Source organism: Myotis yumanensis, unplaced genomic scaffold (genome assembly GCF_028538775.1).
Source record: "Myotis yumanensis isolate MYYU_CA2020_CCGP unplaced genomic scaffold, mMyoYum1.0.hap1 SCAF_5, whole genome shotgun sequence".
Lineage (NCBI taxonomy): Eukaryota > Metazoa > Chordata > Mammalia > Chiroptera > Vespertilionidae > Myotis > Myotis yumanensis.
Genome location: NW_027223756.1, coordinates 2,235,857 through 2,253,740, shown reverse-complemented (window position 1 = coordinate 2,253,740; position 17,884 = coordinate 2,235,857). Strand labels below are relative to the sequence as shown.

General features: G+C 47.2%; 1 protein-coding gene across 2 annotated transcripts in view; it reads right to left on the bottom strand.

The window, feature by feature from the left end:
* The window catches only part of WIPI2 (WD repeat domain, phosphoinositide interacting 2), a 33,876-nt gene that overhangs the window by 9,749 nt on the left and 6,243 nt on the right, over positions 1 to 17,884 (bottom strand). Inside the window, exons 2-3 of one of the 2 annotated variants that reach the window (XM_070414301.1) lie at positions 16,948 to 17,030; positions 953 to 1,122 (exon numbers count right to left, since the gene is read on the bottom strand). In XM_070414301.1, the coding sequence (XP_070270402.1) occupies positions 953 to 1,122; positions 16,948 to 17,030 (253 nt within the window). The remainder of the gene's footprint in view (positions 1 to 952; positions 1,123 to 16,947; positions 17,031 to 17,884) is intronic. The other variant, XM_070414302.1, reaches the window with a different exon arrangement.

Sequence of the window (17,884 nt, the reverse complement as noted above, 5' to 3'; positions counted from 1 at the left end):
TGGTCCACGCCCCCTCAGCCCAGGGCACTCTGCTGTGAACGGGAGCCGGTGAAGCATTTGTGAGCACAGGCCCCGGGAGCCTGGGAAAGGGACTCAAGTGCCAGCCACCAGGCCCACACGCTGGGCCAGACTCTCTTGTTTTGGGGAAGATGTAAAAAGCAATAAATTATATCACTTTTGGGGGTTAATCTTTACCTGAGGATGTTTTTCCCATTGCTTTTTCAGAGAATGGGAAGGAGGGAGTGAGGGGGAGAGAGAAAGAGAAACATCGATGTGAGAGAGACATCTCAGTGGGTTGGCTTCAACCCAGGTATGTGCCCTTGACCTGGAATCACACCCACCTCACTCTGGTGCATGGGCCAACGCTCTGACCACTGAACAGCTGGCCCAGGCAGAAGCGTTCATCATCTTAAATCAAAGGTTAAATTAACAGTTTCAAAAAGGAGAAAGAAGATGCTAACAGGTTTTCTGAGGTAACACGTGTGAAAGTAAAAGAAGCAAAATAAACTATGACTCAACTCCAAGGATGGCTGCATGGACATCGGTCAGTCCTCACTGAACACGGCCCACAGCCCCTGGCGCCCGCACGAGGTGGGAGAAAGCCAGCGCACCCAGGCTGACCGACAGGGACGGCGCTGAGCTCCCACAGAACCTCATCGAGGCGCAAGGAGAGGGCGCGGCGTGGGGGCCTCTGCACAGACACGGTGCCCAGCAGGATGAGCAGACCGGCGGCAGAGAGCAAGGGCGTGCATCGGGGAGGGACCCGAGCACACAGAGCGCCGTGTGGAGGCGGGTGGTGGGGAGGGGAGCGGGGCTCGGACCGGAAACGCTGGCCCAGGACCGCGTTTGTCCTGGAGGCGCCGGAGGCCTCTGGGGGCAGTGGCGGCCGCAGCCACACTGCACACTGAGACACGGGCAGGGCGAGGTCTGACGCCCAGAGGCTGGTGCTCACCTGCCTGTTCAGCTTCACAGCCAGGATGGTGTTGGAGTAGCTGTAGTTGCAGATCTCCGTTCCCTTCTTAAAGTGGCAAACTTTCAGCTTCCGAGGAGCTTTGAGGCTGACGATGGCCACCAAGCTGCTCGAGAACAATCTTTCCACGATGCACACGTCTTCAGTGTCAGCTGTAAGCAGGAAACATACACGTACCCACATCAGCAGGCGCAGGCTGCTCGCACACACGAACACGTGTCCAAGTGCACATTATGTCAGCAGAGCACTTGGGGGCTACACGGTGGGCGCCTGGTGACAGGGCCGGGCTGTGGGGACAATCCCAGAGCAGCACCGGAGTCAAATTCACCGCTTAGGAGCCACGTACACACCACTCTCAGGGTCCCCCTGCCAGGAAGGCCCTGCATCCTGCATGAAGGGCCCCCCTCTGCTCAGACGCTGCCCTGCAGGAGCCTCCCCCATCAAAGGGAGGCTTCCCAGCTCCTCTCCACATCACCCTGGTCCCTTCCTCCCTGGCGGTCACTGTCATCACGTGCATCTGCCCACCGGCTGCTCCCTGCACACGGTCTGGACTGTACGCACCACACGGACAGAGGTTGCACCTCCTGCTCACAACTGTCCCCCAGCCTCTGTAACGGCACCGACAGACGCCAGGCCCCCACCGAGGCTCTGAACAACTCACTTTGAGTCCTGCTTTCCGATGTGAAAAGGGAATGAGCGCCCCTCTCAGAACTGCAGGAGGGGGTGGCAGATGCCGGGCCAAGTCAAGCTCCACCCCCATCCCCCTGCTCCCGCAAGAGAGGGGACACCCCACTCAGAAGACCGGATGAAACACGTGCAGACAGCATCCTGCCTGGAAGTGGCAGGCACAGTGGACCCGCCACAGACATCCCTTCACCCAGCCCCCTGACTGCCCTCACCCCAATCTCTCCTTCCCGCTGTGGGAAGTTCAGATCTAGATGCAAAGAGAATTCTCTAATGTAAGAAAATGGCAGAGTGAGTCTCAACTGCCTCCACCTGCAGCCTGTCTCCAGTGCCAGGTGTTTTGAGCATGTGCCCATCCATTCATGCAACAATGCTCCTCAAATTAATCTTTTGATCAATGCAACCCGAGCACAACCCCAGCAGACATTTTTGTTGACAATAACTGATTTCAAAACCAGAAAGGCAAAGCATCTAGAACAGCGGTTCTCAACCTGTGGGTGGCCAACCTGTGGGTTGCGACCCCTTTGGGGGTCGAACGACCCTTTCACAGGGGTTGCCTAAGACCATCAGAAAACACATATATAATTACATATTGTTTTTGTGACTAATCACTATGCTTTAATTATGTTCAATTTGTAACAATGAAAATACATCCTGCATATCAGATATTTACATTACAATTCATAACAGTAGCAAAATTACAGTTATGAGTAGCAATGAAAATAATTTTATGGTTGGGGGTCACCACAACATGAGGAACTGTATTAAAGGGTCGCGGCATTAGGAAGGTTGAGAACCACTGATCTAGAATATCCAAGGCTATCTTGAAAAAGAACTAGATTGAAGGGCTTATGCCCTATGACTTCAACACTTAGTATATAAAGAAAGCTACAGCCAACCAGACAGCACGTTATGACACAGAGACTGACAAATAATCAATGGAGAAGAGCAAACAGCAGAACTAGACCCACACTTAGAGGATTCTTTTCAGCACCAAAGCAACCCATGAAGGAAGACAAATCTGTTCAACAAATGGCTGAACAGGAAAAATTAGCCTTTACTCCTACCTCACACCACACAGCAAAATTAAACGGAGGCGATCACGAACTGACAGAAAAGCTGAAGCTACCAGTCCAATGTCCCAGCACGGAGCCACGCTGGCCAGGCAGCACAGCTACTTTTAACTGCAAAGAGTCAGAAACCAAGAGCTTTCACAGAGAAAAAGGTCTCACGCATTGGTACACAAAGGTTTCTCAGGAAGGACACAGCAAGCAAAAATCATAAATAAAAAAAAATCAGACTTCATCAAAAGTCAACATGTGTGCTCTACAGATAAGACAAGCCACAGAACAGGGAAAACATTTTCACAAGACATTATCTGACAAAGGGTTGGTACCCAGAACATCTAAAGAACTCTGGCAACTCAACAATAAAAGACAAACAACCAAATTTAAAAAGGAACAAAAGATCTGAACAGACATTTCACAAAAGCTATACAAAAACGGCTAACAAGGACACGAAAGTGCCCGACGCCATCAGGGAAATTCAAGTCAAAACCACACGAGACTTGTCATTCATACGTCAGAAAGGCCAACGTGGGAAAGACTGTCGCCACCTGCTGGCGAGGGCACAGAGCAACCAGACTCGCACACAGCACCACAGGGATGAGAAACAGGACACACACTTAGGAAACTCTGGTCGTTTCTTATAAAAGGATTCCCATGTTCTTTTCCTAGGTATTCACCTAAGATAAAGAAAACACATGTCCACAAAGGGAGCTGCACAAGAATGCTCCCGGCAGCTTTATTCTTAACAGCTAAGAACTGGAAAAGCCCAGGGGCCCATGAGTCAGAGACTCAACAAACTGGCATAGGAGGCCGACCCTTGAACAGGCAGGGGTAACCCCTCGGAGTAGGAAATTCAAGTGTTTACTTTTGAATCCAAAAACGTAACTACCTTCGGTGCCCACAGGGGAGTGGTTCCAGGACCCCGTGGACACCAACACCCACGGCGCTCAGCCCCGATGTAAGATGGTGGAGAGCGATCATACAGTCGGCCCGCCGCATCCGCAGATGGAAAACAGCAAGGCATCATCCAACACGACCTGCGTGGGCCTGCGCAGTGCACACCGCGTTGTTCAAGGGCCAAGGGAAACACGCAACGATACGGATAAATCTCAAAAGCATTTGGCTGAAAGACCCATCCAAGAGCACCTGCTGCGCTGCTCGGGCACCAGGCACAGGCAGGCGTAGCCCGCGCTAGAGAAAACCCGGAGCACTGGCCTCAGGGGTGGCGGGAGCGGGGCTGCCCAGGCACATCTGGGGGCACTTTCTGGAGTGACAGTGAACCCCGATGGTGCTCAGGGGACAGCTGCATCTGTCCAAACGCAGCACGCTTACTCCAGGCTGCACGCTCCTGTGTGTAAATACCACCCCAAAGAAAAAGATGCAGCACTGACCCCCCCCACCCCCCCTTAGCAGTGCTCATGCTGAAGTACTTAGGGAGCATCTGCTGAGATAAGATCTGATGGGCAGGGTGTTTTCACCTTTCCCACCCAATGGTTAGTTTGAAATTGTAATGAAAAAAAAAAAAAAGCAGGTGAGAACTCTTAGAATTTTAAAAACAGAGGGTGCTTGTATAGAGACAGCAAAGCTATTTTTTTTCTATATTTTTACTGATTTGAGGGAGGGAGGGAGGGAGGGAGGGAGAGAGAGAGAAGCATCAATGAGAGAATCACTGATCAGCTGCCTCGTGCTTGCCCCACGCTGGGGATCAAGCCTGAAACCTGGGCATGTGCCCTGGCTGGGAATTGAACTGTGACCTCCTGGTTCATAGGTCAATGTTCAACCACTGAGCCACGCTGGCCAGGCAGCACAGCTACTTTTAACTGCAAATAGTTGTTAAAGAGAACAGTATACTGAACCCCTCCACAGGCCCATCACCTGATTTAATAAACATGCACTTTCTGCCTATTTTTTCTTTTCTGAAGTTTCAAAGGTCATCATCCTGACCTTTCACCCGGAAGTAAGTCTGGTAAGCCCCTCTAGATAAATAAGGATGTAGGAAAATATGTTCTCATCTGTGACTAAAAAGGGACGACATCTTACATCGCAGCGACTTCCAGGTGGATGAAGAACTGCATGGAGAAGACGACGCAGGAGCCCATCCTGCGTCGCCCCGGAGCAGGACAAGCCTTTCAGAGGGAAGCCTTACGAGAAGACAAATGCATTCAAACAGCAGAAACTCCAGACCTCAGAATGGCAACAAGATCATAAACAAGGTCAAAAGCAAACACCAATCCAGAAGAAATATTGGCAACCCACGGCAAATGGTTAAGTTGTTTTAAATCAGTAAGAGACAAATAATCCCATAGAAAAGCAGGCAAAGGAAAGAAACAAGCAGTTAAAGGCAAGGAGCAGCCCTGCGGGTGTGGCTCAGTGGCTGAGCGTATGCCCAGGAACCAGGAGGTCACAGTTCGATTCACAGTTAAGGCACATGCTCTATTTCGGGTTCAATCCCAGTAGAGGGTGTGCAGCGCACCTATGTTTCTCTCATTGACATTTCTCTCTCTCTATCCTTCTCCCTTCCTCTCTCTAAAATCAATAAAAACATTTTTTAAAAAGGCAACAAGCATATTTCTTATCTTAGACTCATCTCCCAAGTATGAAAATGTTGGATAATGCCTGTGTGGCAGGAAGTGAGGAGAAAGGTGCTTGCACCATTAATAAAAACATGGTCCTGCCCCCTTTTAAGGACAACTTTGCAGTATCTACAAACTATCACATGTTTATCTGTTGATTCTTCTAACAGCTGTTCTCACAAGTGGGCAAAACAAAGATGCTCACCCAGCAATTTCACACCCCCGGCATCTATCTGCTTAGGAGAAGGAAGCCCTGGCTGCTGTGGCTGCTGTGGCTGCTGGCTGAGCGTCGCCCCGTGGACCAGAAGGTCACCAGCTCAATGCCCGGTCAGGGCAATGCCCAGGTTGCGGCAGGCAATCAATATTTCTTTCTCCCCTCTCCCTTCCTCTTTAAAATCAACAAAAACATTATATATTTTTAAGTAGAGAGAAATGAAAACACACATCCACCCAACAACTTGAACACAAACGTCCACAGCAGCATCCTTTAAAAGTCACAACCCAGATGGCCATCAACAAAACATGGTCTAGCTCTAGCCACACCGTGTAATGGGACCGAGCAATGAAGACATCAGGACTGACACATGCTCCAACATGGGTGAACCCTGCAAACTTCCTACGTGGAAGGAGCCAGTCGGGTAGGACGCCCTTTATCTGGAACGCCCAGAGCCGCACATCCCTAGAGGCAGAAGGCGGGTGAGCGCTTGCCCAGGGGTGAGGTGGGCGGAGGGACATGGGAGCGACTGCTGACAGCCTCAGGGTTTCACTGGGGAAGATAAAAATGTTTTAAAATTAGATTATGGTAGGCAGTGCAACTTAGTAAATACACTAAAACCCATCGAATTGTACACTTAAACAGGTGATTCTGATAGCATATAAATGACATTTCTATCTCTCCATCCCTCTCCTTTCCTCTCTAAATTCAACAAAAACATATTTTAAAAAAGGCAACAAACATATCTTACCTTAGACTCATGTGTTAAAAAAAAAACCACACAGGCAGACTACTGCAGAAATTTGAATTTTGGCCAATATATTAAGATCTGATGTAAGCACAGGAAGGCAGGGCTGGTGAGAGGATGGGCGACAGGGACAGAGGGGAGAAGCGAAGTGTCAGGGCAGGACCTCACCAGCGTCTTCTCAGAGACCAGAGCCCCTGGGTCCTGGAACACTCGCTCAGGGGGGCTCTTACACGGCCAAACCAAACACCAAACACTGGGCTTTCCTGGGGAAACACCCATGGGTGTCATCAAACTCCAAAGGAGCCAGGAGCCAGACAAAGGCCAAGGCCACCAACACCTGGAGCCAACCCATTCCTGTCACTTAGGAAGAAACAACAGCACAAAAGGGTCCCCTGCGAGTCCCCAGCCCTAGGGGCGGTGCCCGGAGCGGCTAGGCTCACTGCTTTCCTACAGTGCCATTTCAAGAAGCTCTTTCCCATGTTCATTACACCCAACTCGCAGGGAATTTGTTTTCAATCCTCACCCAAGGAGTGAGGATATTTTTTCCATTGATTTTTTTTTTTTAATAGAGAGTAGAAGGGAAAGGAGTGGGAGGGACAAAAAGAGGGTGGGAGAGAAAGAGAAAGAGAAAGAGACATTGATCCGTTGCCTCCCACATACGCCCTGACCAGGTCAGGGGAACGAACCCACACCCAGGTACATGTCCTTGACCAAAAAATCAAACCCGAGACCCTCTGGTATGCAGGGGCATGCTCTAACCACTGAGCTTGCCAGCCAGGGCCCAGGGAATTTTTAAATTCTCACCCGAAGATATGTTTTTCATTGATTCTAGAAAGAGAGGAAGGAAGAGAAAGAGAAACATCGATTGGTTGCCTCACACACACCTTGACCAGGGATCAAACCCACAACCCTTCAGTGCAAAGAATGAGGCTTTAACCACTGAATTACACTGGCCAGGACCCAGGGAACTTTCTTTTTTTAACATATTTTTATTGATTCCAGAGAGGAAGGGATAAGGAGAGAGAAACATCCATGATGAGAGAGAATCACTGATTGGCTACCTCCGGTAGCCCCACTGTTGGGGGCCAGATGTAAGCTGGCAAGGTCCTTGCACCTGTAGGGGCTAGCAAGGCTGGGATTCTCACCCACAGTTTTCCCGGACTTGTTTGGATGGCGTTTATCAGTAGAATGAGAACAGCCTTTCATGGCTTACCAAGAAGTCTGTAACTATTTACTGAGATCTGTTGTACTGAGAACTTGTCCTTCTGCTGTGTCCCTCCCTTAAAGATTAAGAGGAACAAAGAATACATTCCTCTTGACAGACCTCCTATTCAGTGTGTTGTGTATAAATAAGATTGTGTGGCTAATAAACTCGCTTCAGTTCATCAAGAGAACTGGGGTCCTCCCGACCCCACTTTCCTGTCTTTCTTTTCTCAATTCCCACCTCCCTGCCTCAGCCCGGCTCAACCCTGTCAGGCTGGCCCTGACAGATCTGGCGCCCGAACAGGGACTGAGGAACTGGGAAAAAGACGGTGAGGAACTCCTCCGGATAAAGAGTGCACTCGTTAAGGTAAGGGAGGAGCAATTTTTTGATAATCGGGAGTAAAGCACGGGGCAATTAGAATCTAGAGAAAATGCTCTTTATGGGCAAATGTTAAAGTTTATGCTCAATAGTAAAGGAACTAAGGTTAATGACAAGCAAGTAGAAAATTTTTAAAATTCATTCAGGAGGTCTGCATTTCCTTATCGAATTTAATACGGGATTATTTAGATCTCAGGCATGACCATAATCAACCGTCTCTTAAGCCAGAAAAAAAGGAGAAGCAGTGTGATAGCACAAAACAGGGGTCTAAAAAAGACAGTGTATTAAAAAGAAATAATGTAACTTTTAAAGACAATTTAACTCCTCAAGATGAGGATTTTGAGGAAGCTGCTGCTCTTTGTCATGATGATAATACAGGTATTGTTCAGGCAAAAGAGGAGGAAAAATGTTTTTCTGCTGGAACTGAAGAGGGCAGTGATATAGAGAATGTGTTGGAATGCTTTTTAGAAAAATTAAAGCTTCTTGGCAAGAAAAAGAGAAGCCGCGGGGGCCGTTCCCGCCGCTCTCCGCTGCCTTGTGCAGCACCAGTTCCACTCTCCCCTCTCCAGATGGCTTTGCAGGAGGCACAAAAGTGTGGTGAGGAATTGGGCATTCACGCCTTCCCTGTTATGGAACAGGTGAACCCTCACACGGGACAGCGTGAGCGTGCTTATGACCCGCTTCCTTTTAAAACCTTGAAGGAGTTAAAAACAGCCTGTGCTCAGTATGGGCCCACTTCCCCTTATACTTTAACCATCTTGGAAACTATGGCCTCAGAGGCTCTCCCACCTAATGATTGGAGAGCTATTGCCAAGGCTTGTTTGTCAGGAGGGGATTATCTCTTGTGGAAATCAGAATATGATGAAAAGGCTAAGGAGCAAGCTTCTCGTAATCGAGCTGCCCAGATTAATATTTCTTATGAAATGCTGGTAGGTGAAGGAGTCTATGCTGATACCCATAATCAAATTCAATACCCCCAGGAAGTTTATGAACAGATTAATGGAGCTGGGATTAGAGCCTGGAAAAAGTTACCCACCTCTGGTCAGAAAACAGAGGAGCTCTCAAAAATTATTCAAGGGCCAGATGAAAAGTATCAGGATTTTGTCTCTCGGCTATTACAGGCTGTTGGCCGAGTAGTGGTGGATGGGGAGGCTGGCATGTTAATAGTTAAACAGTTGGCATATGAAAACGCCAACACTGCCTGCCAAGCTGCACTGCGGCCCTATCAAAGACAGGGGACTCTCTCAGATTATATCCGAATTTGCGCAGATATTGGTCCCTCATATATACAAGGAGTTGCCATTGCAGCTGCATTAAAGGGAACCACCATTGAAGGAATTCTTCAGCAACAATTTAGCACAGGGAAAAGTCCAACATACAAGTGTTACACTTGTGGAGGAACAGAACACATGGCAAAACAGTGTCCTTCTAATAAAGGGATTAATAAAGGAAATGGCAGAGGTCCCAAACAACCTGGACTGTGTCCTAAATGTAAAAAAGGAAAACATTGGGCAAATGAGTGTAAATCTAAGACAGATTTCCAGGGAAATTCTTTGCCTCAACACCAGTCGGGAAACTACCAAAAGGGGCCAGCCCAGCCATGGCAAATAACAGGGGCATTGTCTATTTACCCTCCTGTCTCTATGCCATCTCAAGGCCAGCAGGCTGCACAGTATCCAGCCTGCCACAGAAAACAAAATAGATATAAGAGCTATTCCGAGCAACCCCCAGAAGTGCCGGGCTGGACCTTGGATCCATAGGAATAAGACATTCTGTCTGCCCTGGGTGCTGCCCTTGCCTACTGAAATAAACAAAATATCATTAGATTTAAAACCTCCCACATAGAGAAGAATGACAATTTCCTTGCATTTCCAATACAGCTATAGCAAATGCCACAGGATCTGAAATTAAAAAATACGTCTGGGATTTCTGTACACGTGTAAAGAGAAAACTAGCTTGGAACTAAGGCGCGCATCGTCCGATTTTGGACATTTAGATAGAGTTCTAAGCTGAAATCTCTTTACAAATGTACAAAATAAAACCCAAGACTGATTATTTCCTAACAAAAATAGCAAAATTTCACCCAAAGGAAAAAAGATGCTGGCTAGATTCTAGCTGCAGGATTGGCATTTCCATAATAAAGAACAGTTTTTAAATACTAATAAAGGATATTAAAAAGTTAACTTCAAGGCCAAAAAGGAAATTCAGTAAAATTGTCTCTGTTACAAAAATTTGCTAAAGAATATGCCTTAAAATAATAAATTGGATTTAAATCTCAGGAATTATTAAAATATATTAATTATAAAAATCTAAGTAGCCCAGGTAAAAGACGGCTACCCCCTCTATTTAAGGCTGGCTTCCCAAAGCAATTTCTAAGAGGAAGGGCTAGCCTCCCTTCCCCCAAAAGAGCAGGAAGGCCAAAAATTTCCTGCCAATGACAACTTTTAAAAAGAGGCTTGCTTCTCAGTTTCCCATCCTTAGTAGAAAGAATGTAACTAATTTGCATTTTAATGGTTACCTGTTTTCAGTCAATGGAACCCCGAGGCTTAGGAGTTAGCTAAATTGAATTAGATATTCTGAAATAACTAAATACTAAAATATTAATCTAAATTTCCCTCACAAAAAATCTAAAGGACAGAATTAAATCTATTGATCATGTCATGTATTTTTAAAGTTTATTCTTAAAAATATTATTGATTGCCGAGACCGGTTTGGCTCAGTGGATAGAGCGTCGGCCTGCGGACTCAAGGGTCCCAGGTTCGATTCCGGTCAAGGGCATGTACCTTGGTTGCGGGCACATCCCCGGTGGGAGGTGTGCAGGAGGCAGCTGATCGATGTTTCTCTCTCATTGATGTTTCTAACTCTCTATCTCTCTCCCTTCCTCTCTGTGAAAAATCAATAAAAAATATAAAAAAAAAAGAAAAAAAGAAAAAAAAAATATTATTGATTGAGAAATGCTAAATATTTAACTTGCCAGCTAAGAGTTTAAAGTTCTGGTTAACTAACTTGGGAGAAATCATATAATTACAGTAAAATTTCAACATTTGTCTAATTGAAAAAAGAGGATAAATTCTGTTATCCCAACCAAAAATTTTAAATACAAAGATCAGTTTTAAATTAATTGATATCTTTTAACAATTATAAAAGGTATATAATCTTTAAATTATATATACACACATATATTTAATACTCTTTTAAGTTAGATTTTAAAACTATAATCAAGGAATGACTTTAGGACATTTCATGGGCCCTGAAATGTTTTCAAAAGTTTATTCTCTCTTCTTAAAGGATTTTTTAATAAAGGCAATTTAATATACTTGAAATCACATAGAAAGCTTTATCAAATTAATATTAATAAATATATATTTTAAGTTTTTGCCTCTAAGAAAGGGCAAAACAAGTTATCTTATTTAATATTTCTTAAAATACAACAGTAGAGTTTTAAGATATATTTTAAAATAACAAAAGCTCATTAATAATTTTTAATATTTTACAACAGCATATTATACATTTATTCCAAACAAACTTACAAACTAATTGTTTGGCAGCAATTTAATAAGAACATGAAAGGATTTTATCCCTTCCACTGTGTAGAAGGCCCCCTGGGAAGGCACTTAAGCATTCTATATTGACCTCTCTTGACCTTTTTGCCAAGGGGGTCCCTCTTCCAATTGCCTACAACTGTTGCCTAAGCTCTCTGTTCATACTGAGGTTGAAGACTCATGGTGGCTGGTACCATAGATCTGTCTCTTGCCCAATAGCGTAAGCTGAGCCCTCTCTGGAGAAGAAACCTGGGTTCCCCATGATCAATGCCGGGGCCCCGCCAGCAGGCGAGGGGATCCAAAGGCAGTTACTGGGCATGGAGGCCACAGGGGCATACGCTACCAAGGAGACAGAACTAAACCTCACATCACCCTGCTTGGCCCCGGAGGATGGCTGGTAGTCAATGACGGGTAAGACCCCTCAGGGAGGGGCGACCTAAGACAGGCACAGTCGCAGGGGGCCTCAGGGGAGAACTTGGGGGTCAACAGAAGTGGGGCACAGATCCTCACTCACCCCCCCAACTATGCAGGGGCTTGAACACTCGCCCCTTCTGAGGGAGGTCTCCTGCCCCCATGGCTGCTGCGCTTCCCATGCCCAGCTCAGATCGGGACCTAGATAACAGAAAGAGACTTAGTCCAGCCGAAATCGGTACCCAGATAACAGAGACTTGGCTAACAGCAACTACCCTATATCTAAATCCAGCTTAACACCAGGAATGCTCAGGGCCTTCTCAAGGATACAAAATAATCCTTTCCATTAATATTTACAGTATAAACTAAGATTGTTATTAAAGTATTAAATTTGACAGTAAAATAATAGTCAAGTTTTCAGATTAATTAAAACCAGCTTAAGAAGTATTAACCAAAATTATCATTTCATGGAAAAATTGCTTAACATACAATAACCTAAAGCAGTCATATTTTTGTACAAAAAATTAAAATTTAAAGTTATCTAGACTACATTATAAAATTTCCAAAAGCCTCCTAATAATTAAATTTATAAAAAAAAAAGGGGGGGGAGGATAGTGGAAAGATAGTGGAAAAATACCATGTAAGGAAAAATATCCTGTAACTAATTTACATCTAGAAAAATTTTTTCATTTGTAATGCTAACAGCAAGACACACATGAAAAACATACGTAGTGTCAAAATAAGCCAAAGGAAAATCATTTAGACAAAAATTAAGAGAATCCCAAGTCTAAATTATAGATATGATTCCTTTATTAACCTTTGGTCGAGAATACGTTTGTATATTTTCAGAAAACAACTCCAAGACCATGTGGATTCCTGCAACAGAAGAGAATTATCAGGACTGCTCCAGCCACAGAACAGCAGTGGCCCCGTGAGACAAGAAGAGAAGCAGTCCAGAAATGAAGACGGTGAAGACGCCTTATCACGCTAGCGGTCAGCAGCTGTGCGTCGCTGCAGGGTGCCCAGGACCAAACCAGAGGGTCGGACCTGCATTGCCACCATTTGTCCACCATCCAGAACTGAAATATTACTGCTGACATGTACACATAAGAAACTGTCGGACACTGAAACATGAACTTCGCCTAAAAAACAAAGAAGGGGGATCTGTTGGGGGCCAGATGTAAGCTGGCAAGGTCCTTGCACCTGTAGGGGCTAGCAAGGCTGGGACCCTTACCCACACAGTTTTCCCACACTTGTTTGGATGGCGTTTATCAGTAGAATAAGAGCAACCTTTGTAGAATGAAAACAGCCTCTCATAGCTTACCAAGAAGTCTGTAACTATTTACTGAGATCTGCTGTACTGAGAACTTGTCCTTCTGCTGTGTCCCTCCCTTAGAGATTAAGAGGAACAAAGAATACATTCCTCTTGACAGACCTCCTATTCAGTGTGTTGTGTAAAATAAGATTGTGTGGCTAATAAACTCGCTTCAGTTCATCAAGAGAACTGGGGTCCTCCCGACCCCGCTTTTCTGTCTTTCTTTCTTTTCTCAATTCCCACCTCCCTGCCTCAGCCCGGCTCAACCCTGTCAGGCTGGCCCTGACACCCCACACTGGGGATCAAGCCTGAGGATCAAGCTCCGAACATGTGCCCTGACTGGGAATTAAACCGTGACCTTCTGGTTCACAGGTTGATGTTCAACCACTGAGCCACGCCATCTGGGCTCCAAGGAACATTTAACACACGAACACACCCAGAACCCATGTACCCAGCAGTCACTTCCTGCGAAGGGGAAGGACACACGGCTCAGCCCTCCCATGAAATGATGGTGCCTGATGAGCCAGGCTGTGACTGAAGGTACTGCAATCAAATGAAAAGCGAGAAGCAAGGCTGCACATTTGTAATCACTGAAGAGGGCCTGTTACCAAGACACCAGTGCCAGGAGCACTCAGGCTGTCGGATCCTGGGGCGCCAGAGACCCCAAGCTTCCATTACAATAGATTTAAGCAGAGAGGCTGCTGGAGTTCCTCCCTGCACGACCCATTACTCCAAGTCTCACTGACACTGTTCCAGCCAGTGCACGGCTGTCACTTCAGAGCGACGTCAGAAAGCACCTCTCTCAGATCCTTACGAGGACGAGGGCCTGTGAAGGCAGCGATGGCTCACTGCGTGATCAAAGGCACATGTATCTCCGGAGGCATTTCTTTCTTTTTTTAAAAAAATATATCTACTGCCTAAACCGGCTTGGCTCAGTGGATAGAGCGTCGGCCTGCGGACTGAAGGGTCCCGGGTTCGATTCCGGTCAAGGGCATGTATCTGGGTTGCGGGCACATCCCCAGTGGGAGATGTGCAGGAGGCAGCTAATCGATGTTTCTCTCTCATCGATGTTTCTAACTCTCTATCTCTCTCCCTTCCTCTCTGTAAAAAATCAATAAAATATATTAAAAAAATATATATATCTACTGATTTCAGAGAGGAAGGGAGGGAGAGAGAGAGAAACATCAGTGATGAGAGAGAATCACTGATCGGTTGCCTCATACACACCCCACACTGGGGATCAAGCCTACAACCCGGGCATGTGATTCCCTGACTAGGAATAGACCCCATGACCCGGTTCATAGGTCGACACTCAACCACTGAGCCACGCCGGCCGGGCCAGAGGCGTTCGATCAGGGAAGCAGGCTCTGCCGCGGTGGCGGAGGCAAGGGCAGCCTGCTCATGTTTACCCCAGAACCGATGCCCCGTGAGGGATGTTTCCCCAGCTCAGAACCTTACAAAATGCAAGGACATTGTGCCTAAGGCCCATGAGGGGATTTCACTGCAGTACCTCATGGGAGGGATACCACAGATTTGCATATTATTTGCCTTCAAACTAACAAAGGACATACAGAGGAATAGAAACAGGCACCCACAACCAAGCACAGCAAAGCATACATGGGAGTCCTCCCGACTTTAAGTTTGAAATTACCACAATAGACATAGTATAAAACAACAGAAAAGTCTCCCCCTGCTGCTGGGCAAAGGGCAAAGGTTCCCTTGCTTAAGGGAAAAGAACCAGCAGCTGTCAGTCTCGCTTCCCCAAGCCCAGCCCTGGCTCGCTCTTCTGTAACAGCAACAGTGGCTGAGAGCAGACCTGAGTGCATGTGACAGTGAAGAGGTAGGAGGGTGAGCCAGCCCTGAGCCAAGGCTAAGTTTTGAGGCATCAGTACTATTCTTTACTCTGAGTCTGTGTGTAGAAAAATGCCAGAAAACAATCTGGACTCAGCAGCTGATCTGTTTTCTAAGAGACACCCTTTTTCCTAACTCAATGCAAGTACGTGACAGAGGAAAGGCGGATGCCGCTCTAGGAAGAAAGAACTTAACAGCTGCGTTAACCCTCGAGTATGAACCCTCGAGCCCTGGCTGGTGTGCTCAGTTGGTTGAGCTTCATCCCACGCACTGGAAGGTCGCTGGTTCGATTCCCAGCCAGGGCACACATCTGGGTTTTGGGTTTGATTCTCAAGTGGGGTGCGTACGGGAGACAACTGATCGATGTTTCTCTCTCTCCTTCTTCCTTCCTCTTTCTCTAAAATCAATAAAAAACATGTCAAAAAATAAAGTATTTACCCCCAAAAAGTTCTACATCCATTTCACTACCTATTTTTTAAAGACCAAAGATCACTAAGAACAAAGAAATCACCATGTCGGTCAGCAATCACCTACTCTCTTAACAATGCTATCAAGACAACACATTTTGTTCCACCAAAAAGTACTGAGAAATGAGGTGCCAAAAACCAGTGAATAAGCTTCAAGAGGACAAATCAGTCATTAAACTGACTCAGTTGCGGAGAGTGAAGATCAGGTATTCTTACTAGCACTGGGTCTCCAAACGGGGAAATTCTGTGGATCTCAAAGCAGATGACTAGTCACTACAGCAACCATTTAGCAGCACAACCCAGGCCACGGCTTGGATTAGTTTTAGTAAATGTTCAGTCATGTAAGAGCCCAAGGGAATCCTTTGTCCAGAGACCAGCCACCCTTCTCTGAAGGAATCCCCTACTGGGAGCGATCCTGCGTGGGTCCCGTGGAGGCAGCCAGTGGGGTTCTCGGAAACACGGACACCCACTTGAGATGAGCCAGCGCACCAGCTCGCAGCTACCCGGTCCCCAGAGCACAGCTCCCGCTTCGCAGTGGAGCGGGCTTTCTCAGAGGAGTCGGTGAGCGCCAGGGGCAGGCCGAGGACAGAACAAGCTGTGCTGCCAGCGGAACCAGAGTCAGGGAGCTGACTGACCGCAAGGCTGCGGCCGACTTCCTGGTGGGCCAGACTCAGCATTGCCCTGGGGTCTTCACCTGAGGCTAATGGGGGCCAGGTGGTGTTTGCTGGTCTCTGTGCCCCCCGCCTGCCATGCACAGAAACGTGCACTTGGTTTTGCCTTCCTCCGTTTAAATGTACGTGTCACGAGAGCAGGAACTAGTCACTACCACGATGTCCACGAACAAAACAGGGCTGGCAGACAGCAGGTCCTCAATAAATGTTTGCGGAGCGGAGGGAACCAAGAACAGATACGAGGCGTCCAGCCACAGGAGAGGTGTCATGCGTGTGGGAGGGCCTCTCGCTGGGAGGGCGGACCCCTGCTGATCGGCGGGTCCTGCGCACACCCAGGAAACTGAAGACCCCGAGGCCCCGAGGTGAAGTAACGTCTCTGAAGTCACACAGTGACGAGCGAGAAGTCAAGCTCATGCCCCTTCTGCAATTCCAGATTGCCTCCCACACGCCGGCTACGCAAATCCCAGAAAACGGCAGCTGAGGCAAACAAATCATTCCTACGGGGGCCGTACAACCTTCTACCCCAGAAGCCCGGCATGACAGAAACCTGAGCGGTGTGAGTGGCGTGAGAAATGGGGGATCACAGAATAATGCATACAGTATGATGCCATGTATTAGAAAAAAATCAACCCGTCAAACAGATATGTACATTTGTAAGTATGCAAATAAACAGAAAAGATCTGGGAGGACACACGCAACTGTTCCCAGCAGCCACCTCGCGGTGGACTAAGGGGAAGGGAGAGAACTGGTCAGGGCACCTGGACTTGAATCAGTGTCTGATGTAAGAATGCATATCAATTCCAGTTAAACGTGTCCATATTGTTTAAGAGGGGAAATAAAGCAAACACTTACTGCATTCATAGATCTGTTCCAGCTTATCCACAGAAGAAAGGGAGAAAAATTTATAACCGGACTTACTACCAACAGCTAGGGACCTGCAAAAAAGCCAAATGCAGAAATAAGAGCTGATACGTGTACACAGTGACAATGCACAAACGCTCCATGTTACAGGCAACCACCTCTCTCCCCAACGTTAGCACATCATTTCATTAGCTGTACCCGGGAGTGGTGGCTGAGCAGGAAAGAGGGGGCAAAGCAAGTTGACATGCCCCACAGCTAGGACAAGGTGAGGGTCAATAAAATATAGCGTTCTTATCTAAAACTTAGAACTATCAATTTGACATATGAATTATGCCCTAAGTTAACGATCCCTCAAAACAAAGTGGGTTTCTCAGGTGATCCGATACACGTGCTGGCCTATGCAAGAGCCCAAGCTCAGTGAGCTACGTTCCAGCTCACAGGTGTCCACAGCCTGGGGGTGACGGCATCTCTGCGCTGCAGTGTGGGCCTCACCAATGCAGTCCAACCACTTCGGATGGCTGAGCGGTGGGACAGAAATAACGCGGACCCCAAAGCCAACTGAGGGTCCGGGATGGGAAGACTGCACAGTTGGCCTGCAAGGACCCAGTGAAGGCGCTGCTGCTTCTGCCACGAGGCTCGGAGGGGCCTCCAGACCCCGCCCCAGCAGAGCGGTGACACCACCGAAGTGGGCCCTCAGCAGGCTCCTGCTCTCCAGGGTGTGACTGACCCAGGGAAGAAAGAAGAGAGCACGGCCTCCAGAGAGAGGAGAGGAAAGCAGGAAGCGGAGGGCATGCAAAGAGTCAGGTCCCGGGACCGGGTGTGTATTCGGTGCTGGGAGAACACGAAAACAAGTGGAAGCGAAGATAAGCCAGAAGCCTAGGAAGAAGGAAGACAGGCATTTCATACTACGAGGGTTTCATCTATTTTT